This window comes from Epargyreus clarus, unplaced genomic scaffold (assembly GCF_041222505.1).
Source record: "Epargyreus clarus isolate Ecla_fem2 unplaced genomic scaffold, WU_Ecla_fem_2.2 ptg000006l, whole genome shotgun sequence".
NCBI classification, from domain to species: domain Eukaryota; kingdom Metazoa; phylum Arthropoda; class Insecta; order Lepidoptera; family Hesperiidae; genus Epargyreus; species Epargyreus clarus.
Window position 1 is genome coordinate 2904386 of NW_027332214.1, and position 27747 is coordinate 2932132.

General features: G+C 34.3%; 2 protein-coding genes and 1 non-coding gene across 5 annotated transcripts; all 3 read left to right on the top strand.

Annotated features, from left to right (window-relative positions):
- Positions 1-3636: 3636 nt before the first annotated feature.
- On the top strand, positions 3637-10720 carry LOC140742491 (N-acetylneuraminate lyase-like). The gene is made up of 7 exons (XM_073073390.1): positions 3637-3775; positions 6648-6777; positions 7068-7213; positions 7814-7982; positions 8787-8920; positions 9293-9464; positions 10404-10720. The coding sequence occupies exons 1-7, from the start codon at positions 3773-3775 to the stop codon at positions 10565-10567; spliced, it is 918 nt and encodes a 305-aa protein (XP_072929491.1). The 5' UTR covers positions 3637-3772; the 3' UTR covers positions 10568-10720.
- Positions 10721-14418: 3698 nt separating this feature from the next.
- On the top strand, positions 14419-26976 carry LOC140742669 (N-acetylneuraminate lyase-like). Of its 3 annotated transcripts, XM_073073624.1 has the most exons (8): positions 19568-19805; positions 20855-20968; positions 21441-21570; positions 21850-21995; positions 22415-22583; positions 22868-23001; positions 23998-24169; positions 26310-26976. In XM_073073624.1, the coding sequence occupies exons 2-8, from the start codon at positions 20933-20935 to the stop codon at positions 26474-26476; spliced, it is 954 nt and encodes a 317-aa protein (XP_072929725.1). In that variant the 5' UTR covers positions 19568-19805; positions 20855-20932; the 3' UTR covers positions 26477-26976. The 3 variants fall into 3 exon arrangements, with proteins under 3 accessions (XP_072929726.1, XP_072929725.1, XP_072929727.1); XM_073073625.1 differs by lacking the exons at positions 19568-19805; positions 20855-20968 and adding an exon at positions 14419-14557; XM_073073626.1 differs by lacking the exon at positions 20855-20968.
- LOC140743048 (U1 spliceosomal RNA) lies at positions 18717-18878 on the top strand. Its single transcript, XR_012102355.1, has one exon. It is a non-coding gene; the product is annotated as a U1 spliceosomal RNA (small nuclear RNA).
- Positions 26977-27747: the final 771 nt, after the last annotated feature.

Consider the following 27747-nt stretch of genomic DNA (forward strand, 5'->3'; position numbering starts at 1 on the left):
CACATTGACAATCAAAATTGACATAATAAAAATTAATAATGAATTTTATGTTACTCCAAATAATTTATCTAACACAAATTATATTTGTTTTAATAAACAAGCGCGTTACAACACGCAAACATTCCTTACAAGTTTTCATAAATCGCCAAAAGAGGGCGCTACTAGTAGGATGCAAATTAAACTAAGTTTTGTTTATAAAACAATAAAATTGGAGTCATAATAATCTTATTGATTTTTACTTTGAAGGTTTGCAACAATATGAATTATTAAAAATAAATTACAAAATCAATGTTTTAAAATCAGTCGAAAGAATCAGTGCAATGTCTATGAGGTTAGATCAATAACAGTATTGTAATTACGAATAATTATTTTAAACATTAAATATTATAATATAAACGTAAGATACAGATTTACACCCATAAATAATTATTTTAAACATTAAATGTTATAATATAAACATAAGATACTGATTTGCGCCCATATATACATAGATAATACGTATTTATATCAATGTTTTTTAATAATACAGAAGTAGAAGAGGAGCGTGCAGTCCATCTATGTCATCATTATGGGGTCGGCAACCTTTTCAGTCAGAAGAGCCAAAAAATACAATTTACAAGTTTTGAATATTTTTAAAAATCCATAAAATTATTTCACGCCAACTATAAAAATTACTTGCATAAACATTTTTTTCAATACTAAAAATATATTTATATTCATAAATAAGTAGTGTTTATCCATAACAATTAAGATATTACGTATATGGTATTATTAAATAATCACTTTTATTTAAGTAAAAAATAAAACAATTTCTTACTTGTACTAACTTGTACTTCAAAAACAAACAATTGCGCATGGAACTAAAGAGCCGCTTCACATCGAAAGAGCCGCATGTGGCTCGCGAGCCGCAGATTGCCGACCCCTGGACTAGCCGGTTTTCTGCTGTAGCTAATAATTAGAGATGCGCCGAATATTCGTTTGGTATTCGGTATTCGGCGTATTCGGCATCTTTTTTGCTATTTGTATTCGGCCGAATTATTCGGTTTTAGTGCCGAATATATTCGGTTCGAGTATTTCTATTTTCTTTAGGGCACGACATGGTACAGAACTAAGATACAAAATTTCTTACGTGAGATTTATGTTATATGTCAAACTCAAATCCTATGAAGAATAAGTTGAATATAGCTAATAAAATAAAGCAATTAAACTATAAATCAACATTTATTTTGAAACCTGAAGTCAACACATTTATTACTTAATCTAAAGTTAGTATAGTAAACATTTATTTTAAACCTTAAATCAGTATTTATTTTAAAAACTCAAATCAACATTTTAAAGTGTTAATGAACACACATAACTGGCAAATTGAAGAAAGAAATGGTAAACCGAATAATTCGGCCGAATATTCGGTTCGGTAAAGGTTAAACCGAATATTATTCGGTATTCGGTTATTCGGTGAAACCACTATTCGGCGCATCTCTACTAATAATATTGCCAGCCGCGATCAAAGCGGCTTTTTATGATTGACGACTCGTGTGTCGGAGCGGGCACCATATAGGTAAGACTATAACACGCATTAGGTTCCGGATTCGATCCCCGGCTAGTTAATCTAAGTTAGATTCTTGTCCCAATTTTATTAGTTCTACAAGTTTCTAACATCACAATAGTGCTACATCTAATAAAGTATGTTAAGGGTGACCAACCCTTATCACTTAGGGGTATGAAAAATAGATACTTAGTAGCCGATTCTCAGACCTACTGAATTTACATATAAAATTTGGTGAAAATCGGTAAAGCCGTTTCGGAGGTACTCCTCCGAAACGGCTAACTAAGTAACTAACATCGTGACACGAGAATTGTATATATACGATGAATTGCATATTTATTCTTTTTACTTATTAAGTTTAATATAAAATCGTTTTACGCACAATGTTTCTAAACTTCACGAATCCGTGTTTGTATTGATAGGCGCGTGCACAGACCTGCACCCTTAGTATGAGCTTTTACGTTTTGACAAAAATGACTGTGTTTGTTTTTGTTTACGTATTTCCCACAAATTTCAAATCAGTTCTGAAACAATCCGCTAGGGGCGCTGACTGGAAACGTATGGGCAAATACGTAAACAAATACCAAAACAGTCATTTTTGTAAAAACGTAAAAACTCATACTAAGGATATACGGTATAAATACAGGTCTGGGGCGCGCGTGCCTATGCTCAATTTATTCAACGGAATTTTAAATGCGCGCCAGGCGCACGGTCCACTCGCACGTGGCGGAAACACTCCGTATTTCCAATGCAAATTATAATTTGGCATATATGGTCCACTCTGATTTAGATCGCATTACTTTGACATCTTTCTTTTCAGCTCCAAGGAATTTAACTTTGTCATATATTACACTTATAGTTATCTAATTGTACACAATGCTGGATTACTTTAAACAAATCAAGCGATTGCTTAGGGCATCATGCCTTGGGAGCACTAGAAATAACACAAAAAATGCTAACACACGAAAAGCAAGACTGTTTGAAAATTGAATTGAAAAATATATCGTGAAGCTGACAGCTTACTGTACCTTTATAAATGCGAGAAACCTGTAGTGCACGCCTCCATGCCTAGCCATGCTACCAAATTGACGACGCAACAGCCGTTATCATTGAACTCCTCATGCGGACAGTGTATCAGCAGCTATATTTTTTATAACATCGTAGTAAACGAGCATTGAGTCCACCTTATGGTGAGTGACTCCTGTCCATAAACACCTGTGGGCCTAACACTATCTTTTAAAAACTATCATAGTTCAGGAAAGTTTTATTTCCTCCTTAAAACAGTAAAATATTCCGTCATACACAGTTGAACACACTTAAAACCTTATTAATTTTTTGCTTATCCATTGTATAAAACCAACTGAAATTGTCATATTTTGCTTTAAAAGTTAAATTTCCTGCAAAAAAGTAAAAGTATGATTAAAATAATGTAGTTGAACAACAAAGAGATCTACTACCTTTATATTACCCACTAGCTGACCCGGCAAACTTTGTACCGCCTCAAAATCTATTTATCAAATATATTTCATATAAAATATAGCCTATGTTACTCGTGGATAATGTAGCTTTCGAATGGTGAAAGAATTTTTAAAATCGGTCCAGTAGTTTTTGAGTCTATTCATTACAATCAAACAAACAAACAAAGTTTTCCTCTTTATAATATTAGTATAGAAGTATAGATAATGTAGGCCTGTAGTAGGCCAGTATACATAGTCCCTTCCAACTTTAACATTAAAATCTACGATGATGTCGCCATTCGCTAAGGTAGAGCATAATATCTTGGTACCTTATTTCTTGTCTTCCGGGTTCTTCCACATTTTTGATCATAATATTCCAAAATTGACCTTTTAGTCGGTTGTTAAAAATACGCTCGTTAACTTTTTTAATACGTTTGCTTACGACAAAACGAGTTCCATATTCGTAGTCAACTTTTTATATTGCTAATGTCGTGAAATTATTTATATTTCTAACAAAAAAGAAGATAAAATGCCAGAAAACATTAAATAATGATTTCGGAGTACAAGTTATTAATTACCAATTCGGAAACTCGTTTCCTAATGGTAATAAGATAGATTAATTTGATACTTTGCAAATTAGTGGGACATGCGGTAAGGCTATATTGCAAGGGATATTGGGTGGCAGTATCAGTTAGTGCTTAGACCTCACCTAAGTCACTAGTGAATAGTGCAAGTTCTTTGCAGAGTCAAAAACCGAGTCAAAAGGAAAATGGTAAGTGCTTAAGTTTTAACACTTTATTTAAAAAAACTAAATGTGTGTGTAGTTGAGCTGATATTAAGTAGCAACTGTCGTCCATTGACATCTTCAATCAACCCCTAATTAAACTTTCACATCAGAGTAGTGAAAAGAACCGACGTGTCTGTTACTGACTTTTTATAAAATAGTTTTACGCCTATTATTTATAATCACACTATTTTGTCTTTACCAAAGATCGAAATTTCAAAATGGCAAAAATTTAAAAGTTTCCCTTTTTGGTAGTAAAAACATCGGGTAGATCGATAATTCTGCCGTCGCAATTACAAAAGGCACAACTCACATTTTGCAAATGTCGAGAAAATCGAGATTAAAACATTTTTTGAATTTTGTTAAAAAAAACACGTTTACGTGTTTGTTTCTGAATTGTGTAAAAGTTAAAAGTTGCATTTGTTTAGTATGCATACAACGATAGTTGTATAATATTTAAATTTAAATGTATATACATAATAATTAGCATATAAAAATTAACATTAAAAGAGCAATATTACGCGTAAAAGGCACATATAACCAAATATGCCTTTTAATTGTAAACATTTAAAATGTTATGATGAAAAGGCACTTTTACTCGATTGTGCCTTTTCACTGTAAATTATTACAATAAATACATATAGTTAATATTAGAATTAGTTCGTAATATTTACAGTTTATACTTTTTGATGTATATTTTATTATGTCCCTGCAGTGGATTTGTATAATATATAATACATTTCGCTCAAAGGATTGCTATAGCAATTCAGAAAGGAAATGCTGCCAGCGTCTTGGGAACCTTGCCCAAAGACAGTGATGGTGACAATTTTTTATGGTAGTGTTTTTGTCTTTATATTTTTGTTTTTCATTTTTGTATATATGTAAATTTTGTAAATAAGTTGTTTTATATTTATAGTTTAAATTATTTCTTTTAATTTTCTGTAAGTTTGATTATAATTTTAAATATTTTTCAGTTAATATAATATGCTGATAAATATAATTGTTAGAAATAAATAATAGGGGTAAATAGAAGGGGCATAACTGCCAGTTGTGACTTTTCTTTGTACATTAATTGCTAGTGTTGGTAGAAAAAATAAACACAATTGCCACATAAGCCTTTTATATTTAACGTACGTCAGTTATGCCTGTTCAATTAAATAATTATATTAAAAATGAAAAGGCGAAATAACAGTCATATCTCACAATATGCCCTTTTATTGTAATAAACCTTAGAAAATGGTGCAATTGTGCCCTTTAAACTTGTGCTCTCTCTGTTAATTAGCTATATTTATAGCTAAAAATCCACAAAAAAGCAGGCAGATAGGCCTTTTTTTCCTGATTCCGAATATATATATAACTCAATTTAACAAAAAAAAAAGTTGTGCCTTTTTTCGGTAACACGGCAGATTAGATTAAAGTCAGGCGATTAAAAGTCAAGCACGCCTATCTAATAGTAACTGGTTACCCTAACTGGTTACCCTAAAATTGAAGTTCTACCAACGATATATAAAAATATATCATTGAGTTCTACCTCATGTCTTCCGCAATAGTCTTGCTTCTTCTGACTGATAAATAATTTTGTACGATTCATATAAGTGTCGCTGCCTTTCCAAACCATTCGAGTCAGAACACAGCGGCAGCTGCACTAGCTAATAGCATCTTAGCGTAATATGTCAAACTATATATCAAACTTTAAATAGCGATGCGCATGTTATGAATTCTCGAAATAACCTGTTTTGACCTAGCGCGTTTGAGGAAACCTGCAAAAAATGATTGATCTTGATACTCAATATAAAAGCGAGTTATTAATTAACCGATGCTAAATCTAGTTATACCTGGTTTTTATTTTGAGAAGAAAGAACTTACGCGTTCTTCTTTCCTGCGCATTAATTATTTTAAGTTTTGAGCAAGTTATGACGTAATGCGTTATTTGGACGGCATCTCGTGTATCATATCGAATCAACGGTAGTTTTACCTCATGAAATTTACTTGATATTAATTACCGACTTCGCCATGTAAACTTATAAAGTAAGCACGACTTTATCACCTACGACGTTAATCGTGTAACTCTGATCCTTCAAGTTAGAATCTTTTGCCTAGAAATCTTTTGCTAAAGAATATTTAGAATATTTAGGTAAAGAATGGCAACCTATTTTTTTAACCAATACAACGTTGCGTAACCTATCATAATTCACAATCAACAAAAGACCGGCTCAATTGATCCAATTGATATTTCAATCGATCTTTGATGAACTCTCGCTTCCGCTACTCTCCTAAGACTGTTTGTATATGTCTTATCTGTTGTAGATATCTTTATTTAACAGGAAATGCTTGTAAAATGTGTAAATACTTAGATATTGATAACAAGAAATTCTTTAAAAGGAAAACATTCTCGTAATTGTTTTGTTAAAAATTAAACCACGCAATACCTCTGTGATAGTATTACCTAGGGGTCGCAATACCGGACCATCTAAGCAAAACCGGTATTTTCGGTACTGACCACAGACAAATCCCGGTATTCCGGTTTTTTCGATATTTTCGAGATTAAGATAAAGTTACTAATTTTTATTAAGCATTTTACTATGTAATGTTAATTTAGTGGAATTCCGAAGGAAAATAGGTCCTACTACTTAATACCAAGTTAATTGGCATTTAATTAGTCCTTCATTTTACTTAAGTATAAAAATCTTTACACTGTCTTTTCATTGACTGTTGAGACGACAAAGATATTAAAATTTTTACCCATTAGGTGTCGGGCCGTTTAGGCCCTAATAAGCTGCGGGACCTTGCTAATCTTAATATATATTTTATGTATGCTATTTTAATAGCATAGGTAATAAGGTATACTATTTCTTTCTAGGTGTCGTTCAACATGCATGGTATCGTAGCGCCAGTGTTTACGCCATTCCACGAAGACGGCACGATCAACGTGGAACCAATTCCTGAATACGCCAAATTTTTGGTAAATAATGGGATCAAAAATATTTTAGGTAAGAGCTTTTACTCTTTGTGTGTTACATAATATATCCGGGTCCTACATAAAAAAATAGTACAGAGGTCCAAGTTTAATATATTTAAGTGTAGTACATGATAGGAGAAACCTTCAAAGTCGGCTTTCATATATAATAAATTCATCATATTCTCCAATCAATCTTTATGGTTCTAAAGCTTTACGTACCTGACAAAATAATAACAATTTTTAATAAAGATAAAATTAAAAAATGAAAATGTGAATCCTAGATCATAATCATTTAATTACATATTCTTCAATGATTTTCAGTCGGAGGTACTACAGGAGAGTTCGTATCATTAAATGTGGAAGAAAAGAAAACGGTTGTTGACGCGTGGATGAAGGAAGCGAAGGTTTTGGACATCAAAGTGATGGTCCATGTTGGAGGTGCACCATTGCCTTACGTTATTGAAATGGTATGTAAAAATTACTCCTTAAGAAAACTGTAAGGTTAAATAAGCCGTAAGCTTGAAACGTGGTAGAACCATTATGGTGGTATTTCTAGTTTGAAGTAGTTATGTTATAAAAGGATATGGATGTTGGCTAGTTATCATGAGATGCCGCTAACTAGTCCTCAGGAGTGCAACACATCTATGCTCGACTCTAGATAGAACTCGACCGACCAGGTGGACCGACGACCTGAAGAAGACGGCGGGAAACCGCTGGCTTCAAAGGGCATGGGACCGGTTGGAGTGGCGCCAATCAGGGGAGGTCTTTGTCCAGCAGTGGATCTCAAAAGGCTGATAGATGGATGGAGATAGAACTCCTGTTCTATATGGATTTGGTTATAAATGTCCACTGATGACATCAGGCGGACCGCATTCCCTCCTTACCTCTCTGGCTATGCCTATCAAAACAAAACAGCAACGCTTAACACTGGTCCTATGAAGCAAAAATACATAGTGATGATGCCTCCGGAATGGAACCACAAAGGTCACTTAACTAAATTATGTTGTAATTGTAACAATTGCGCAATGAATGATTTCATTCACAAGCACCAAATTTTTTTCTTATAGGCAAAGTACGCGGAGAAAGTTAAAGTAGACGCAATAATGACCCTTCCGGAGCTGTACTTCAAGCCAAGGACGCCAGAACAGCTCGTGTCCTACCTCGAAGTGGTGGCGAAGGCAGCGCCATCTTTGCCACTCCTGTACTACAACTTTCCGATGATGAGTGGAGTCGATGGTATGTGACACTCAACATCATCTTTACAAGCGTTATTTTAACTTATCATTTTTTTATAATATAAGACTAGCAGACGAGCATGCAGTCCACCTGATGGTAAGTGGCTACTGCCGCCCATGGACATCTGTAATCAACCCCAGATAAGATTAGATATTCCTACCTGAGGTCGGCCACAGATGCGCCGCTACCCCTGAGGACTAAGCTGGAACGCCTTGGAAAAGTCTGTCTCCCTTACCCACACCCTTCAAACCGGAACACAGCAGTACCTAACGCTGCTGTTCGTACCACAAAGGGTTCTACCACCTTCAGATGTTATGATTGTCATGTTAATGCTTATGCATAACATCTTTAAAATTATGACCCACTTTCCGGTACAGTATTGAACTGCAATTTTGCAAAACCGTAATGAATGATTAAAATGTCTGCCTAACCGGAGATCGAACCGTGAACCTTAGAGTGACGGAGCGGTATGCTGATCGCCTAACTACAAGAATCGTCGATTTATATTGTAATTAACTGATTAGTTAATTTTTTACGACCATTTTGACTTAAACAAGTTAGGGGCACTGGATTGAATTCTCGGTCGGTTTTGATTTATTTTCATGTTGTAAGTTATTTGAATAGGTACGTTTTTGTCCCTAGAAAGATTATTTTAGCCATAGTTACAGCGCTTAGCTATGCGTGGTAGGCAAACACAAATATGTTTATCAAATTAAGGTTTTCTTCCCATGTCGACACAAATACTCTTTCAGAACAATGTTGAGTATAAAACCTGTGTTAAAATCTTGATTACGCTATTTTCAGTCAACAACGCTGCCTTCTTCAAGCTGGCTATATCAAGAATCCCTACCTTCGTGGGCATGAAGGCGGATTTGCAAGTGGCTAATCAGGTCGCGGACCAGCTCACGAATGGTCGCACAGTGTTTATTGCCAATCATGTAAGTATCGAGTTACTTTGAAAAATCCATGCAATAAAGCTAGAATAAAAGTACTTCTTGCGTGAAGTAGTTGTTGCGTTTCGTTGGAAGTGTATGGATGTAGACTAACTTACTTAAGGCGCATCTGTGGCCGACATCAAGTAGGACATTAATCCTATCTAGGATTGTTTCATCCATAGGCGGCGACCAAATCAGTCTTTTGAAGTGACAACGCATCTGTGGTCGACCTCAAGTACGACTTTAATCCTATCTAAGATTAATTACCCAGGGACAGCAGTTGCCAATTACCATCAGGACTGCATGCTCGTTTGATGCTTCTATAATATAATAATTATTATATCTTGTTATTAAATTTCCTTACTTTTGCTTCAGATCTTAGCGCCCTCGGTGTTAATGGGCTACGAATCAAGTATTGCGACCGTATCAACTATCTTTCCTAAGCTGGTAATAGATGTGGTAGAAACCACCAAGACAGGAGACGTAGCCAAGACGAGGTCGCTGCAAACGAAACTCAACGAATTGGTGACCACTGTCGCTTCTGAAGGTAACTTTCAAAGACCACTTAATTTCTTCTCTCTTAAAAAGACCATATAAAAGAACACTGTGCTTAAATACTATGAGTATGACTGGTCACCACATCCACCTTTACTTTTGTTTTTTCATGCCAGTGGTCAAGAGGTATTCTGGTTTGAAAATGATAAAATAAATAGTAATCTAAAACCTACTATCATTGATGTACTACTATTTATTAGTAGTACATAAATGCCTACAATCCTTCTGGAGCCTGATCTTCTAAATATTATAGTCCCATTGCTAGGCACGGCTCACAGATAAAAAAGGGTTTAGGCAATAGTCCATCAAAAGGCAGTTGCAGAAGACTTCATAAATCTTTCAGTTGAGACAATATTGTGTAAATCGTTTAAGCACCTGATTATTAAACGACGTTTGTATCTATTCGATCGCGGTTATATTTACAAGGCACAAAAAACGTTACTCCAGTTGCTAATATGTATACAAATCGGGAAAATCCTCACAAGTGACGACCCGCGTGGCGGAGCGGTCACCATACCGGTCTGATGCGCAAGAGGTCCCGGGTTCGATCCCCGGCCAGACAGATATCTAAATGATGAATTTAGATTTCTGTTTCTGGGTCTGGGTGTTTGTGAATTTGTCTATGTGTGTGTTCATGGCACCCATGACACAGGGAATCCTAGTGTGGGGCTGTGAGTGTATAAAGCGTTTGTTTGTTTAAATCCTCGTGTGATTTGCTTTATTTAGTAACTAAGTAGTAAACAAACGCCACAATGCTACGTATGTTATAGAGTTTCTTTCGTGGCTTCTCCACAACGAAACACCCTGCGTAGTGGCAGTAGGTTCCCGTTCAAAAAGGAATTCTGTTCAGGATCTACTTTGAATAAAATATTTTTGATTTTGTTTTACATGACACATCTTTTATTTAAATTTCTAAACCATTTTTTTCTAGGTGAGTTCGTACCTGCCATGAAGGTCGCGATGGAGTGCGTCACAGGAATCAAAGTGGGACCTCCGAGGATGCCACAAGCTCCCCTTGATAACCAACGCAAGAGCAGGATCCAGGAAAAAATGAGGGAGATGGGTATGGGTATGGGGAGCATAGTATTTAAATAAATTATCCGTTACATTTGTACAATACATAAAATAGTCATTATAATATCAATCATACATAAAATAATGTAAATCAAAGTATAGTTATGGTTGAAGGTCCAGAATAGTATTATATGTATGATAAACCGTTGTACCTACTACAAAAAAAATGCAAATAAATCCAATTAAAATAATTGTTATGTTCATTTGTCTTTTTGTCTCTCTTTTAATGGAGCAGCATGCTCCATTGCAATTTAACATTGTTTAATGTTTGTCAACCGGCCATATGATCACTGAAAAGATTTTACATGTTGTTATTTAATAGCCGGGACGATTTTTTTATGCCAAACATTTATATTTTACCGTTTAAAGTCTACATAATGAAATGAGTTATGTGCACTGCATTTTTTGTACAACACCGTGTTTGCTAAAGGAGTCTAACAAGTCCTAAGGAGTAACGCATATTATTGATTTCTATCCTTCTTAGGGTTGATTATAGTATAGATGTCTATGTCTGGAAACCCTTACCATCATCGTACTCTGCGTCGCGAACTTAATCTCTATCTTCGATCCGTTTTCCTCCCGACACAAGGTCGTGACCGTTATGATTCTCGTTGAGCACAGTACTACCGATGATATTGGGCCATTTTCTACGGTTTTCGGGTATTTGCATAGCATGAACTGAGGTGTGGGAGATGTCTGAACTTGATCGGCACAACGTATCGGGCTTCGTCCCCGGGGTCTCTTTCCTTCGATCTTACCGGTAACCAGAAGTTTCTCGAGCTTGTCACCGGATTTTATGGCTATATGATCGAAGTACTCGAGGATCCTTGGAAGGCAATTGGTAGATGGCTTTGATGTAATGGATACGATAAATTTACAGGAAGTCAGGTGATAATTATAATTAGTTACGAAGCCGTAGGGGGCAAAGCCGCGCGCTAATCTCGTATGTAAATATACATACACGCGACATATTGAAAACCTCCACCTTTGTTGACAACGGCTAAAAATAAACGATAACGCCCCAATAACAAGATAATGTATCGTTATGCAAAATATTATTATGAACGCTGACATTGTCTGTTATCGACCATGCTGAGGCAATTTCGTCATAAGGATAGTCATGTCTACCCAGCCGGCAATTGCCCAATGCGGCAATAATGAAGCAGAATAAATAATGCAGCAAAAACGAAAGCTTCGTCTGGGTGCAAAATTATTACATATCAATTGTAACTACTAAGAACTACTTGAAATCATATTTATGGGCGCTAACGTCTTTCTTGTCACGTTTCTTGTAACTTTTTTCTTGTCACGTATTTACGTCCGCATGTGTGAGTTATCCCGCTGCAGTCTTCGCGTCCCACGGGCAGGGCATGTTACTCACAGGACTGAAATAGTGTCTATGAAACGCGTGCCTTTTATATAGGATACGATGGCACGAGTTTCATAGAATGCGTGATAGGAAAAAGGCCCTAGTGACAATATCAACGATTCGATACAACAATATGTTGCAGGTGTGTGGAAAAATCCGATTTGATAAAAACCCTAAGCGATTCGATTTCATCACATTTCTTATGTAACTTAGTCGTCATATCAAATCCGAATTTTAGATCAATGCCCTATATCTCGATGATACAACGATAAATTATTATCTATATGGAAAAAAACGGATACTATTACCTAAAGGAGTTGAGTTAATGGAGAACCTTATGCTCCCTCCACACCTTGCAGCACTACTCTGACGGTTCGAGCTACCACTCTTACCTCTCGCAACATACAAAAGCCCCCTTTTAGGTAGGGGATACTATAGACTAATTCTGATCCCAAACTATGTAAAGTTTTAGAACTTTTTTTTTCTTCTCGAGTAGGAAACCTTCAAAAGGTGCCGTGGGAGCGACACGGGGTTATGTGGATTTTTTACCGCACTAAAACCCCCCCGGTGGCCGTCATCAGCGCTGCGTAGAGGACTCCGGGATCTCCAAAGGAACGCAACCGTAGTAAAATTTTGACCTTTTTTTTTATTTCTTCTCGAGGGGGCAACCTTCAAAATATACCCGGTGCCGTGGGAGCGACACGGGGTTATGTGGGATTTTTACCGCACTAAAACCCCCCCGATGGCCGTCATCAGCGCTGCGTAGAGGACTCCGGGATCTCAAAAGGAACGCAACCGTAGTAAAATTTTGACCTTTTTTTTTTATTTCTTCTCGAGGGGGCAACCTTCAAAATATACCCGGTGCCGTGGGAGCGACACGGGGTTATGTGGGACTTTTACCGCACTAAAACCCCCCCGATGGCCGTCATCAGCGCTGCGTAGAGGACTCCGGGATCTCAAAAGGAAACCAACCGTAGTAAAATTTTGGACCTTTTTTTTTCTTCTCAAGGGGGAAACCTTCAAAAAGTACACGGTGCCATGGGAGCGACACGGGGTTATGTGGAATTTTTACCGCACTAAAACCCCCCCGATGGCCGTCATGAGCGCTGCGTAGAGGACTCCGAGATCTCCAAAGGAACGCAACCGTAGTAAAATATTAGACCTACGCAACTTGTAACCTTATATCGCAATTGCAACGTGTCGTGAAGGCGTGACCAAAATTTACACAGATAACATACTTATTAAGACAATAAATTATCTATAGTATATGCCTACTGAGTGAAGATTAAGAATTCCTATGCCTAAAAATAAATATTTGTATCCAGAATATTACGTAATACACGTTAATAAAAGCATAAAAAATATAATTGAACACTTACATACACATTATACAGGAACGCAAAAAAACGACTTATTCCTGTACAAACTTACCTACATCGCCTTTAAGGAATTTAAAAATTTATGGATATCGTCATACACTGATGTTTTCATCCCTTCATCACTAACCCGTCATTGCTGGGCATTGGTCTGTTTTCATTATAAACCCTTTTTGATCTACCATAGTCTAACTCCTTAGCCAAGTAAATATCACTTAGTAGATTACAGGCATAGCAACGGATTGATTATTATTAACAGATAAGAATCGTCCATATTTTTTACATGAGTGGCATCATAAACAACGTCATGAAAATGATGTAAATATTACGTAAAGTTTCCGATATGGAAAAATCAAATTGCGTGCCTGTTTTAGTCAATTAGCGTGCAATCTACTATCTGCGTAAAATGAACTTTGTATATGTAACATTAAGCTTCAAATTCGCACTTCACTACACGTTTTATTGAAACGGACAGTCTATTTACTGTCTACCTTTTTAGGGTTCCGTGTAACTAATTAAAATATTACACGTTCTATACATATATCTGTCTGTCTATATTGAGATGTTTCAATCGTCAATTCTTCGTCCATCCATCCCTTTGACTGAGCTAGATCGTTTGGTGAGATAGTTTTGGATAGTCGACGGTTATCGGTCGAAAAAACGTATAAGCTGTAGATAGTAGAATCCTCTGTGGTTCAACTCCGGCGGCAACACCGACACACCAATTACTGCCTAACAACAAACAACAACAGTGTCAAGCGCTGCCCTCTTCTGCTTTAAATAGTGTTTTTAAGGGACACATCACAGACATGTATCAGACTTAAATACAGATCTGATACATTCCACCTTTGTCCTCAGGGGGACCACAGGATCAGGAGTCTGATCTTGTCCGGGTTTGATTATTGATATCTATGGGCGGCAGAACCAACTACAATCAGGAGAATAGCATGCTCGCCTGCTGCTTCGTTATTATAAAGGAAAGATAAAAAAGGAATCCATGAAAGTCGATAATAAAACCCTCAATCGGACCAAACCACAGTCGGGCAGGCTACGGAACCTATAATCACCGTCAGACTCGAACATGACAGTTTTCGACTATCAGTATGAAAATTTATATTCGCGCGCCGGTCATTGTTGTGATAACGTATTCTATATAAATAAGTCCGAGAAAAATATTATTCATTGAGTTGTGGCACAGCGTAAAATAATATCGACAAATAGTGTTGCCGTGTATTTTTCAAAGTTATTTTGTGACTAATAAAAATGGTAAGTGCGTGATTTTGTTTACATAGAAGTGAAAGTGGATATAAGTGGAGTATAATTATTTGCCTTATAGCATTTAAAAAAATACTTAAATGTATTTAATATTTGATTTTGACTGCATTTTAGTAAATTAAGTGACCTCTGAAGGGCTTGAAGTTAGAGGGCACAGGTTTTTATTCTTATATTTCACGAAATACAATTTACCTACAGAACACGTGAATAAATTTTATTTTTTAAATAAAATAATAATTATATTTTACTTTATTGCACTCATAAGCAGAAAAAAACACATTGAAATGCTTCTATTAAGTAAGGAAGAGGCAGTTATTTGGTAAAGACAGATAGTTTAATTCTATTTATATTAATAAGAAAAATAAAGACAATATCATACATCATTTCAGCTTCTTCAAATATACAATATTATTTATCATGACACCGTGGCGTGGAATAAAATTATGCATAGAGACAAGTACTTAAACGTAGCCTACTATTTATCTTGCAAATTGAAGTATGATATTGATTATCAATAAAATAAGAGTCGAAACTATGTAGAATCCTTTAGACTTATCTACTGCTACACAAAGCTGCTACAAGAGACATTTCTTAACGTGTATGGGAAGTCTCTCCAATACATTACAAGATGTCTGTACGCGGCTTTAGATTAGAAAGACAGAGATAATTAATATTATATTTACTATCATTGATAAAATAAATATATCCTGATATATATCAATAGATAAAAATTGATTATACAACAATTATACAGAGAGGAAATTTTACTTACTTTTTATTTGTATAATAATACTTTTATACTCCTTTAAAATTGCACGAAGGCGAAAAAGCTGACACAATCAATAGCAAAAAGCAAAACGAGCTGTGCTCCGCGGTTTCTCCCGCGTTTTAAAATTAATCATAGTTTTAAAAACAAACACTTCAATTTTTTTTAATTAAAATAATATGCTGAATATCAAAGTATATAATCAAATATATGTATGTATATTAGGTACAATGCATTGAAAGTAAAATATATTTATCAATGCACAGTCATATTTTATTAAGAAATACATTTTAATTTTTATTAAGTGCTATGCATAGATTAGGAAAGATACTTCGCCGCCTTGAAATTGAATGAAGCCACAAACAGCTTATTAGTAAGTTCTTTTTTTTGAATTCTTGACAAATAATAACATTTTTAGAGAAAATTTACGAATAAATAACTAATACTGCGTAATTTACATAATAAATAAATAATTATTTCAAATATTTAGGGACACTAGCACGGAGACGTGGCAAAACTTTTTTACGCAACTATTTCAATTCTCAAAACTGGGTACTTTTTCTTGTTAGGAGTGAGTAATCTTTACTTATCTATGGTGCTATGATATAAGTTTAATAGTGATTATTAAGTTTTGTAACAACATCATTGACACCTTTCAAGATACGATTACTTTTGAACAAATTAAGACAGTAACCGCATACTTTTATTATTACATATACACGTTATTTTATTGTCACACAACAAGCAAGACACACTTGCTTTGTTGTAATGTTGTTCTGTAATTTAATTGCATTGTAATATAGGTATTACAATGCAATTAATGCAATCATGGCAAAAATACAATAACTGAAAAGAAGCATCTTTTCAATGTCTTATAAATATCAAGTTTAATAAGAAACAAATTTATAGACGTGGCTGTTGAGTGTGGGAAAAAATGAATGTTCTTTTAATAAGCAAAAGTCTGCCCATTCCCTAGACCATAATCCTTGTGTGGCACACTTCACATCATTCATATTCCAAAATACCAAAATTACAAACCATGTTAAAGTTCAGTTGTACCACAGTATAAGGATATTATATCCTTATACCAATGACATTTTATACTAGACACGTTATACGCCCACTAACTTAAGAGAAAACTTGAGCGAAACTGCTTTGATAGCACACATGCACGTTTTTTAATTTACTTACCTTTAACTACATAGACAAATGTTCTATAAGGGACAGAGCTATTAGAACAATGTGATAAAAAAAGACAACTAGTGTTTGACCTTGCGTTTCAAGTGTACGCAAACGTAAATATTGACCATGGAATATAGTGACCAATGATTACTTACTTAAAACGGGACATCGATTTTTTTATGTCAAATACTTTTTACTTGAAAAAATATAGTTAAAAATAATAAAAAACACGCTTTTATGATAAAATTAACTAAAAAGTAGAAAATAATTTTCAATATAGGTATCATTTAAGGAACAGTAAATAGTATAATTGTGCAAAAAATGTGGGGCGCTTTATGAAAACTGATAAATGGAGCACCCCATGTTTTTTTTCACAATTATACTATTTACTGTTACTTAATTGACAATGGCAACGGTTCATTTCGGAGACAACGGCACGAAGCATCGAAAAAAGGGACTGTCCCGTAAAAACGGGACGTATGGTGGCTTTCCCATTGATCCGCATGCTTGTCAAAGACAAAGAAATAATGGAACAGAAGGTAAAAAATGTCCAAAACTGTCGATAATAGTTTTAGTACATCGTTTACTTAGAAATGTTATAGTACAGTTTAACTAAATAAATTATTATTATATAAAAATATAATTTGAAAGAATGTGTCTATACAGATGTATCGACTGGTTTAAAATATACGATTTAAAAATTGTTTATATTTATTATCATAGATTAGTAAATATTACTCACTCCTAACAAGAAAATGTACCCAGTTTTGAGAATTGAAATAGTTGCGTAAAAAAGTTTTGCCACGTCTCCGTGCTAAAATGTCTCTAAAATATTTGAAATAATTATTTATTTATTATGTAAATTACGCAGTATTAGTTATTTATTCGTAAATTTTCTCTAAAAATGTCTTTATTTGTCAAGAATTCAAAAAAGAACTTACTATTAAGCCGTTTGTGGCTTATTTCAATTTCAAGGCGTCGAAGTATCTTTACTTATCTATGTTTATTATTATCAGTTTTATTTTACACACGACCATTAATTGCAAAGTTGTGTAAATTTTATAAATGTACTAGCTGACCCAGCAAGCATTGTGTTGCCATATAAATAAAAAAATGTTAAGGGTGAACAACCCTTACCACTTAAGAGATATGAAAAATAGATAGTAGCCAATTCTCAGACTTACTGAATATGCGTATAAATTTTGGTGAAAATCAGTAAAGCCGTTTCGCAGGAGTAGGTACAGAGTAACTAACATTGTGACATGAGAATTTTATATATAAGATTTTAATTTTACCGTGGTTTTTTTGAGGATTAATTTCTGGCTATACAAAGATTGTTTATTAAATTATGTTTAGGTTAAGGAAGAAATACGACCTTAATGATTGAAATATTTATTCAATTAAAGAAATTTTAAAATACCGTATACTATCCTATATAAATTTTATGGTAATATTTTTTATTATTTACCACAGGTATCGAAGGAAATTTAAAGATTAGGATACAGAATTTCCCATATATCGATTTTATTTTATTAAAATAAACCATAAAATGTTATATTTTGACTAAAACACACTAATATAAAAATTAAGCAGTGGGATCTTAAACTATAACATACGACATATGAACATCGTCAGATTCAATAAAATGTCACTTCTGTTCTGTTGATCTATGACCATGCATTTTGCGTCTTTATCACTTTCATTGACAAAAACATACTTTGTCTCTTTCTGGTTACTCACGTAATCATGGCGGATCGAACACGAAAAATAAACAAAATTTAATAATTTCTCTTCATTTACGTGTGATAGGTGATTCCATGAAGTTTGTTTCTTTTTCGAACATAATTTTTGCATTTACGCATTGCACAAGAATGCATTTTGAGGCTTTAAATTCAAAATAATGACGTTTAACGTGTTCAGTGACATTCGTGTGTATTACTACGCCGCGCGAGAGCGACTGGACTTGGCTGGAGTCGTTTTACACCACTTGCCGTATTTTGTATGTTTCAAGTTTTGCCCGCTTGTGGCGGATCTTTAGTTATAGATCAATGCCTTATACTGTGGTTTTACAGAGTTTCTCCAGTTGGAACTACTGAGTCGCTTGTAATGTGTACACTAGATGGCAGCACAATATTTTCTGAATCACGCTCACAACATGTTGTTCAAAGAACTATAAGTATCCCGCGTTGCGCTATAGAATTCATACTTACCTGGCGTAGGGGACACCGTGATCAGGAAGGCGGTTCCCCCAGGGCGAGGCCTAACCATTGCACTCCGGTTGGGTTGACCCCTGCGATTACCCCTAATGCGGGTAACTCGGACGCGTAATTTTTGATAGTAGGGACTGCGTACGCGCTGTCCCTCATAAATCCTCTCATCATTTAGTTAGCTATCGCTATGGCATTCTGCTACCAATTAGTCCAGTCAATAGAAATTTATTACTACCGATCTCGGACATGGCGCATGCGCATATTAATCCATATAACATAAATTAATTATGTTGTAATTAGTTGATTACTAATTAGTTATGGTCGTTTTTGAATGGCCTGAGCAACAATGGCGATATATCGAAAAACGGATGCCCGCTATACCCGATGCAAATATCATGAGTGCGAGCGAAATCGAAAGCGAATATTAAGTTACTCTTTATAACATCAGCTATTTGCCAGTGAAAAACCTGCTAAAATCAGTTCAGCAGTTTCAGAAACTAGCCGGAACAAACACCGATAGAAAAAAAGTAAAAGTGTTTCATGTGCATTTAGTGAATTTACAAACAAACACTTCAATGTAGTTGTTTGTATAGACGTATAGATTTATATGTATACCCATAGACTTATAGAAATATCGATACTTAGTCTTAGTAGTAGTAGATAAACTGAGATAAGGGAGTATCTTTATCTGTGTCTGACCCCGAGGTCTGACCAGTTACTATACTCTTTGGTCTGACCTCAAGTCAGATTGTTCCGAGAGTCATAAAGAGTCAGTTTAGCAAATAGCAGCTGAGTGTCAGTGTTATATTATGTCAAACTTGTCAAAGTCATTACAATTTACAACTGCTAGTAGTATAGTACCAGTTAAATATTATATTGGTCATTGATTTCGATATTATTATTGATAAAGGTGGTAAGCCGCGTTCCGCCAAGATAAAGGCAAAAAGGTACTGTTTTACATAAAAAGTTTATGACAAATACAGTTCACATTATCTTTCCAGTTACGACACCGATATTCAATGTCCATTGACGCTATTGTGTCGGAAAACATACATTCATAGTGTGATTAAATTTGAAATCGGTAAGTAAATATACTGTTCTAATGATCAAAACATTTATTACTTTGTGAGCAAAGTATTTAATATATTGTAAATTAGTTCTCCAATCCACACGGATAGGAACCCCACCGGTGGTTAAAGTCTCGAGCCCAGCACTGAGACAAAAAAAATGTGGCGTCCGTCCGACCAATAATATATCATCAATTGATGCTTGCTTTTTTATCACTAAAAATGTAAAAAAAAAACATGTCAGTTCCATTTATTACATACCAGCTGACCCGGCAAACTTTGTACTGCCTTAGAATGTATTTATGAAATATATTCCCTTCCCTGGACCTTCCCTGGACCTTCCCTGAACCTTCCCTGGACTTCCACAAAATATTCTAAACTAAAATTAGCCAAATTGGTCTAGCCATTCTCGAGTTTTAGCAAGACTAACGAACAGCAATTGTTTTTTATATATATAGATTTAACAACTATTAACTCTTTACTATCTTAAGGTATTCCCATGTTGAGTTTTCCACTAATTTCTCTCCAGAATGAGAAAGAATTTGGTTAACAACACCTTTGAAAACTTGTTACCGTGTTTACTTAATCATAAAACTATTCTATCTAAATTGTAATATGTAGGTACAATTTCATGAATTTATAAATACTTTTTGTAATAGGCTTTTACTGTGCCTTTAATATACCCTTTAATAAAACCAAAAAAGATTTAATATTTAATCATATAAGTTTAAAAAATGATGATCTAGTAATTTTAAAAGGTTAGCTTCATGCCCTTTATCATAATAAATGACAATATTATAAGAGATAATAAATGAGTCAATGCACTACCTTTCACCTCAATTATTGCTGAAGATAAAAATTAATTGCACACAAATTTACATAGAACTGACTAAAAGTAATCCTGTTCAGTTTTATTTTAAATTTGTTCATAAATAAATTATTTAATACCACATTTTGCTACACTTGGTTATTTCTTATCACTATTATTATTTTAATTATATCATGTATTTATCTTTTTTTTTGTATTTTGGTATTAATCTATTTTCTTTTTTTTATATTTTAGTTATAATATTCCTCACTACCTAATATATAAGAATCTAGAACTATATAGGTAAACTAAGTTCTATCAACAATCAATATAATGTTGAGGGCACTAAGCACATTGAGGAGCCTCTCGGTAAGTGAGTCTACTTGTTAGGTTACACTATAATATGTAAAAAATTGAAATAATCACCCAATTTCATATAGTATTTATGTCAATAATGATGATAATAACTTTGTAAATGTGATTCAGAATAGTGATGGTGCCATCTTTTGGTGATAGGTGGAAAGTTGGTATATTGTGGTGAATTGTAGCAGAAATAGGACTAAATAAAGCAAATTGAAATACATTTTTATTTTTATGTCCTTTCATAACAGTCTATGATATCAAAATAACTGCCTCTGCCTTTTCCTAATCTTACTTAGATAGTTACCATTTAGCGTAAGATAACACAACATAAAAAAGTTTTGTATATATTCTAATATTAAAACAAATAAAAATGTACAGTGTGTTCAAATATTATTACACTGATCCGCTACTTGGAAGTAAATAAAATCTTTTTCTAATATAGCAAATTGGTACAATCTTATAAATATTATTATTACAGGTGTCCTTCAACATGCATGGTATCATAGCGGCAGCATTCACACCATTCCACCAAGATGGGAGAGTCAACCTGGAACCCATACCTGCATATGCAAAATATTTAGTCAATAATGGAATTAAAAATATTCTGGGTATGTAATAGTTTTTGAAAATAAAATATTATAATCCGCCTTAATCTGGAACTGTGTGGCACAATCTTATGTGTTTCTTAGGAAGTCTAAGATGGAAAGTAAAGTCTAAGATATAAATAAAGCACTCTTATATAACTATACATACGAGTACATATATCCACAAAACTATTTATACAAACTTAAGGAAGCTGAATTTTTATATAAAATGATAAAAACTTATTCAGATTTGATTACTATTTTGATCTATTATTTAGTTCAAACCATAAATTGATTTTTCAGTTGGTGGTACTACTGGAGAATTTGTGTCATTGAATGTGGAAGAAAAGAAAACAGTTTTGGACGTTTGGATGAAGGAAGCGAAGGCTTTGCAATTCAAAGTCATGGTACATGTCGGAGGTGCACCATTGCCTTATGTCTTAGAGATGGTAAGAATATTTATATTAAACAATTTTTATTAAGTTGGAATACACTAATTATAATTATTATAGACATTTTTAGCTAGGGATGATACAAGATCTTAGATATATTAGCCCTTAATACTACCTTAAAGTTTGAAAGGTACCTGTATGATTTGACTAGATAGATAGGTAACACCACCACATTTATTTTTAGCATGATCCCATTCTGCATTGTGTTGGAAGTGGGTGGTTGCCGACTGACTTACTAATGAGGCGACTGTCTTAATCATTAGGAGTAGGCATCAGTGATCTTCCCCAGGAAGAACACCTATCCACTTTCTACCAGGTCAACTGCAAGCTTGCTACATGAAGTTTGAAACAACCCAAAATATCTCAATGTGTCAGGCTAAAAACTAGATACATAAATATTATCCTATTTATTCCAGGCAAAGTATGCAGAACAAGTCAAGGTTGACGCGATATTGACTCTCCCAGAGTTATACTTCAAGCCTAAGAATGCAGAAGAGCTGGTGGATTACCTCCATGTAGTGGCGAATGCGGCGCCCTCTACACCACTTGTGTATTACAATAATCCGGGAATGAGCGGTGTTGTGGGTAGGTGAGAATTTTATATTATGATGAGCATATTAGCTTATGAAATTTTCTTGTAAATAAGCATGCCCTCCACTTTTCTCAAGAGACCATTGCTTCCCATGGACCCACTGGCAATAGGACCACTGTTATGCTTGAGGACTTAACTGGAATGCCTTGTATAAATGTAAAGACACTGCAACAAAAAAGGACGAATCTTTACAACACCATACTTTACTACCATACCTTTAATTCAAATAATTAAATATTTGTAGCGCACCTGTACTAATTACAAATTATTTTGCCAGTCGACTACCCCGCCTTCTACAAGCTGGCAGTGGCTAAGATTCCCACGTTTATGGGTATTAAGGCAGATCTACCAACAGCAAATCAACTCGCCGACCTGCTATCAGATGGACGCAAAATTTATATTACCAACCATGTGAGTATATTGACTAGAATTAATGTAACAGAATGCTCTTTACACCTACAGTCCAGCACAAGATTTTTTTCTAATATCATAAGTGCCGGACATAGACCAAACCCAGAACAAGAATCTAATTTGATCTCTTAGATACTCATATCTATCATCAAAGATTCATTAAATGTTCGCATGCATTCGAGTCTTACTGCTGGGCTCTGGCTTCAACAAATACTAAAGAAAATAGTCTACCATGCTGCCTTTGCAAGTTAGCAGACAACAAACATCTTTATGTTATTAAGGAGAATTCTTCATCACACAGTTCTAATGCGTATATTTAAATTAAAATACTCATTAGAAGCTAGTCTTATTTAAATTTTCTGATAAAAACCGGGCCTGGCTATTTGGAATTATCGTCTGTATTCGAAACGTCAAATGCAATGCTTAATCTGGCAAAGGGAGAAATACCGCCAGGCTATTTATAATTCCTGTAGAATAACCATACTCTAATAGTCTCAATTCGGAACTGTAACTGTATACTCATACATACAGGAGGTATACTGCACAGCCTTCCGAGCAACGTTCGCATACGGTCCGGGCTGAAAATCAGTTGCCGAGATCCAATCTCGGTTTTTTTCTGAGCTCCGGAACCTTTTTCACAGACTTTAGCTGCAACACTCGATTATGTATTTTGTTTGTTTTTATTTTTTAATTTACTTTATTATTTTCAGTTTTCTTTTTATATTTTGTGTAATTTTATTTCTTAAGAAAATTTAGTCAAAAAGTTCATAATTAAGTTTGTAAACAATGAAATCCAAAAATACACATATGGTTTCCATATGTGTATTGTTTTAATTTAATTTAAGTGTTATACTTTGTTGTTGTTGCTTAAGTTCTTGAAATAAATAATCTATCTATCTATCTATCTAAAACTTCTATAGCGTGATTCAGGTTCCTCTAACGCCATCTTTTATCGACTTGCAACAATTCCTTTTAACTCCATGTTACTTATTCTAGGTCCTAGCACCCTCAGTGTTGATGGGCCACGACTCCAGCATCGCGACCGTGTCCGCGATGTTCCCCAGGCTCGTGGTGGATGTTGTGGAGGCGAGCTTGGCTGGGGACTTGGAGAAGGCCAGGACACTCCAGTCCAAACTGAATGTGCTCGTTAATACCATCGCGACTGAAGGTAAATTGTGACTTTAGACAAATGTAACTTTATTTTTATAATGCATGCAGTCCAACTGATGGTAAGTGGCCACAGCCGCCCATGGACATCTGTAACCAACCACAGATAGGATTAGATATTCAAAGGATGATTAAAGATATGTAACTCATGATCTATTAGGAATAATTTGTTGCACAAAATATTTATTTTCGCGGTAAAAGCGAGGTTAATACTGGAAATTGAGAACATAATAACAATATGATAGCTCTGTAATTTTTGTATGTTATATTTTTGAAATCTTATTTTAATTGTATTTGGTTTGATATTTACTACCATTATTGTACCATGTATTACAGTATGATTTTACCATTTTTTAACATTTAACTTATTTTTTAACATATTACTTTTATTACGTTTTGAATACCAATCTAGTGGCTAGATCTTTCATGGGTAACTGTATTCGCTACTACAATAAAATACCTGACAACATTTTGAATCTCACAGAAAAAAGTTCAAACATGTCGTTAAACGCTATGTAAAAAAGCGTACTATAAACTAAGTGATTATATGACTGACAAAGCGGTGTGGTCTGAGGTAGTTCCAGCTCCACATGTACTATTAGGTTAAGTTTAACATTGTAATAGTACATTACGATACGCGTGGCCAAAGTAGCCTATTTTTGCACGGCGTGAAGTTAGCGCCCGAGCGCAGCGAGGGTGCTAAACGCCGTGCAGATAATAGGCTACTTTTGTCACAAGTATCGTATACTATTTTATAGCTCGTGTGACATAAACCCGCTTATACTTGTGAAGAAATATGAAAAAATATGATAATTATTTTGAAACTTATAAATGATCGAAACTTAAAATTATGAACTAAAAAAGCAATAAAAATGTGACACAACCAAAACCATTGAAATTTAGAAAATTTAGTAATTATTCTGCACTTGTGATAAAGACAAATCTAACACCACACATACGTCGAAATCTATCAAGCCATTTAGGCTACATACAGGCGTATTAAAGAAACATATGATAAGCAATCACATAATTTACTAATACATAACTAATGCTAGTGACACAGTAGAAAATCGATTATCCGGACCTTAGTTATAAATATTCGCGATTGTTCGGATTGTGAAACGTGAACAAGTAACTTTGTAATAACCCTTACAGATCAGCCACATTTTGTGTGCCTTGTGCATTTATACTCCGGAAAGTCGCCAAATCGCAACAAAATAGTTACTATAAAAAACAAAAACCCGATTGCTAAAAATATAACCTATGTTATCGCCACAATTTAGACGAATTCAGCGACACATCATGTATCAAAATTAATGAAGTCGTTTGAGTTTGCCAAAGAATGAAAAATACATACGTAACAAACATATAGTCGAAAAACATCACCTTCCTAAATCGGTTTTAATAGCTTTTCTTCATAAACTCAATTATCCAAATTTTCGATAATCCGAATGCCACAAATACGACAACAAATAGGTCGCTTAGTCGAGATTCTACTGGAGTAGTATTATGGCTAATTTTGATAACGATTCCTAATTTAAATATCTCCTACTATGGTGTGTAGCGAAAATAAAACAAACACAGTCAAAACAAACAATAAAATTCGGTAAGCCCAATAGTTAGTCTTATAGTGATGCTATTGCTTAGTATGTACACAATGGCAAAAACATTTATAAATACGTCCAAAATAAAATAGTAGCATAATTATAGCTTTAAACAAAATACTCATTACTCACTTTAAGTTTTAAATTGCATTTAAAAGTATGAAACGTTCATAGCGATGTTAATTTTTTACAAATGTGAGGGTAGTGTACTGACATTAATACAGTGTAAAAATCAGCTACTTTGGACACAGAAATGCGAGGCTAAAATGCGGGTTTAGGTCACAGAGTGCTATAAAATCCATTTTTTTTAAAAGATGTGTGTTATGGAGTTTCTTTCGCCGCTTCTTCTCCATAACGAAACACCTTGTGAAGTGGTGGTAGTTTGACATTCAAAAAGTGCTCTGTAAAGAACCTATTTTGAATAAAAATATTTGATTTTGATTTGAATCTAACTAATTTGTATGCAACATAAATCACGGTCCTTTTAATTTTGTTTGTAGGTTTGTTCATTATTTCTTAATTTATTTTCAAAACCAGGCAAGTTCCCGCCAAACTGCTTCGTGCCATCCATGAAGGCAGCGATGGAGTACGTCACCGGAATCAAAGTGGGTCCTCCGAGGTTGCCACAACGACCAATCGACGACGAGTGCAAGAACAGAATCCAACAGAAGATGAAGCTACTGGGATATGGCCCACAAAATTAGAGGGTAGTAATGTAAATTTATAACTACCCTGCATTCAACAATAATTGGAAAAGAGGGTAGAAGTACTTTGAAAACTACCCGGCATTTATTTTTGCGCATTTTTAGTGTTACTTTATTGATTATTTTTATTTATGGGTCCCATAAATAAAAAAAACCCATAAGAAACAGGCGAGAGGTCTAAAATATATAACATAAGAGCAAAGTAATATACAAATTTTAAGCCATACTTTTTTTGTAACCAATAGTATATCAAAGATATGTGATATTTGTCTTCCATGTAATAATTCTATTAATTCTGAGATGGGTCTATGACACTTTTTTGACCATCTACAGTACCTGAAAATATATGAACATTTTATTGTCTGACTGGTCGTATGTAAGAACACTTGTAAGAAGTGTATAGTGGCCTATAAGGCCCAAATCATGACGATAATTAATAAATAATTTAATTTTATACTATTTAATCTAAAGATAATATTTTTTGACTCTACAAATATTTTTATATCACGGCGTGCGTAAATTGACGTTTTACGCACGCTTCGCGTGCGCAAAACCCCCATTTCCGACCCCGTAATATAAAATTTTATACAACACGCGGACGAAAAATGTTTTTCTGACTCGTGTGATTGCAGTCCTCGCCTGCGGCTCGGCCTGCAAACTCACACTTGTCAGAAAAAAATTTTTCGTCCTCGTATTGTAATGTACTATTTTCTCTCTACAAGGCTGTCTAAATACCTCTTTTTTTAATTGTTATTTGCGATATTTTTGTGACAATAGCATATTTGTCATGATTGTTAATTTAAAATTGTGTTATTAAGTATAAAATACTGAACACTTCTCTTTTGTTAAATAAAATGTGTTTTTGTAAAAAATGCTGTCTCATTTTTGTAAAATTCTTATATTATAATCCAGCAGAACGAGATATTTATTGTAACAAATAAGGAAGTAATGACGAAGAAAACTAATTTCATATCTTCTACCTTTGGTAAAAAGTTATTCTCAGAAATAATCATAAAAGTAGAAAATTGTAGCTTTACTCAATGGTATGTATTTATTCTTATACACAAAAAGACAATATTCAAACCTACCTACCTATATGATTGCTAAAGGAATTTGCACTGTTAAAATTTCATTTTTATGCATTTTTGAAGCAGAAAATATACAAATAAATACATTTAATTAAACAGTTTTTAAGGTAACTACGATTTTGATGATTATTTATAATTGTTGTCTAAAACAGGATAAATGACTTAACAATGAATAATGGAAAG

Coding starts and splice junctions, on each gene's coding strand:
- LOC140742669 (XM_073073624.1), top strand. CDS start 20,933: ATGTTGAGGGCACTAAGCACATTGAGGAGCCTCTCG. Junction 21,996..22,414: donor TGCCTTATGTCTTAGAGATG/GTAAGAATATTT, acceptor TATTTATTCCAG/GCAAAGTATGCAGAACAAGT. Junction 23,002..23,997: donor AAATTTATATTACCAACCAT/GTGAGTATATTG, acceptor TACTTATTCTAG/GTCCTAGCACCCTCAGTGTT.
- LOC140742491 (XM_073073390.1), top strand. Junction 7,214..7,813: donor TGCCTTACGTTATTGAAATG/GTATGTAAAAAT, acceptor TTTTTCTTATAG/GCAAAGTACGCGGAGAAAGT. Junction 9,465..10,403: donor GACCACTGTCGCTTCTGAAG/GTAACTTTCAAA, acceptor ATTTTTTTCTAG/GTGAGTTCGTACCTGCCATG.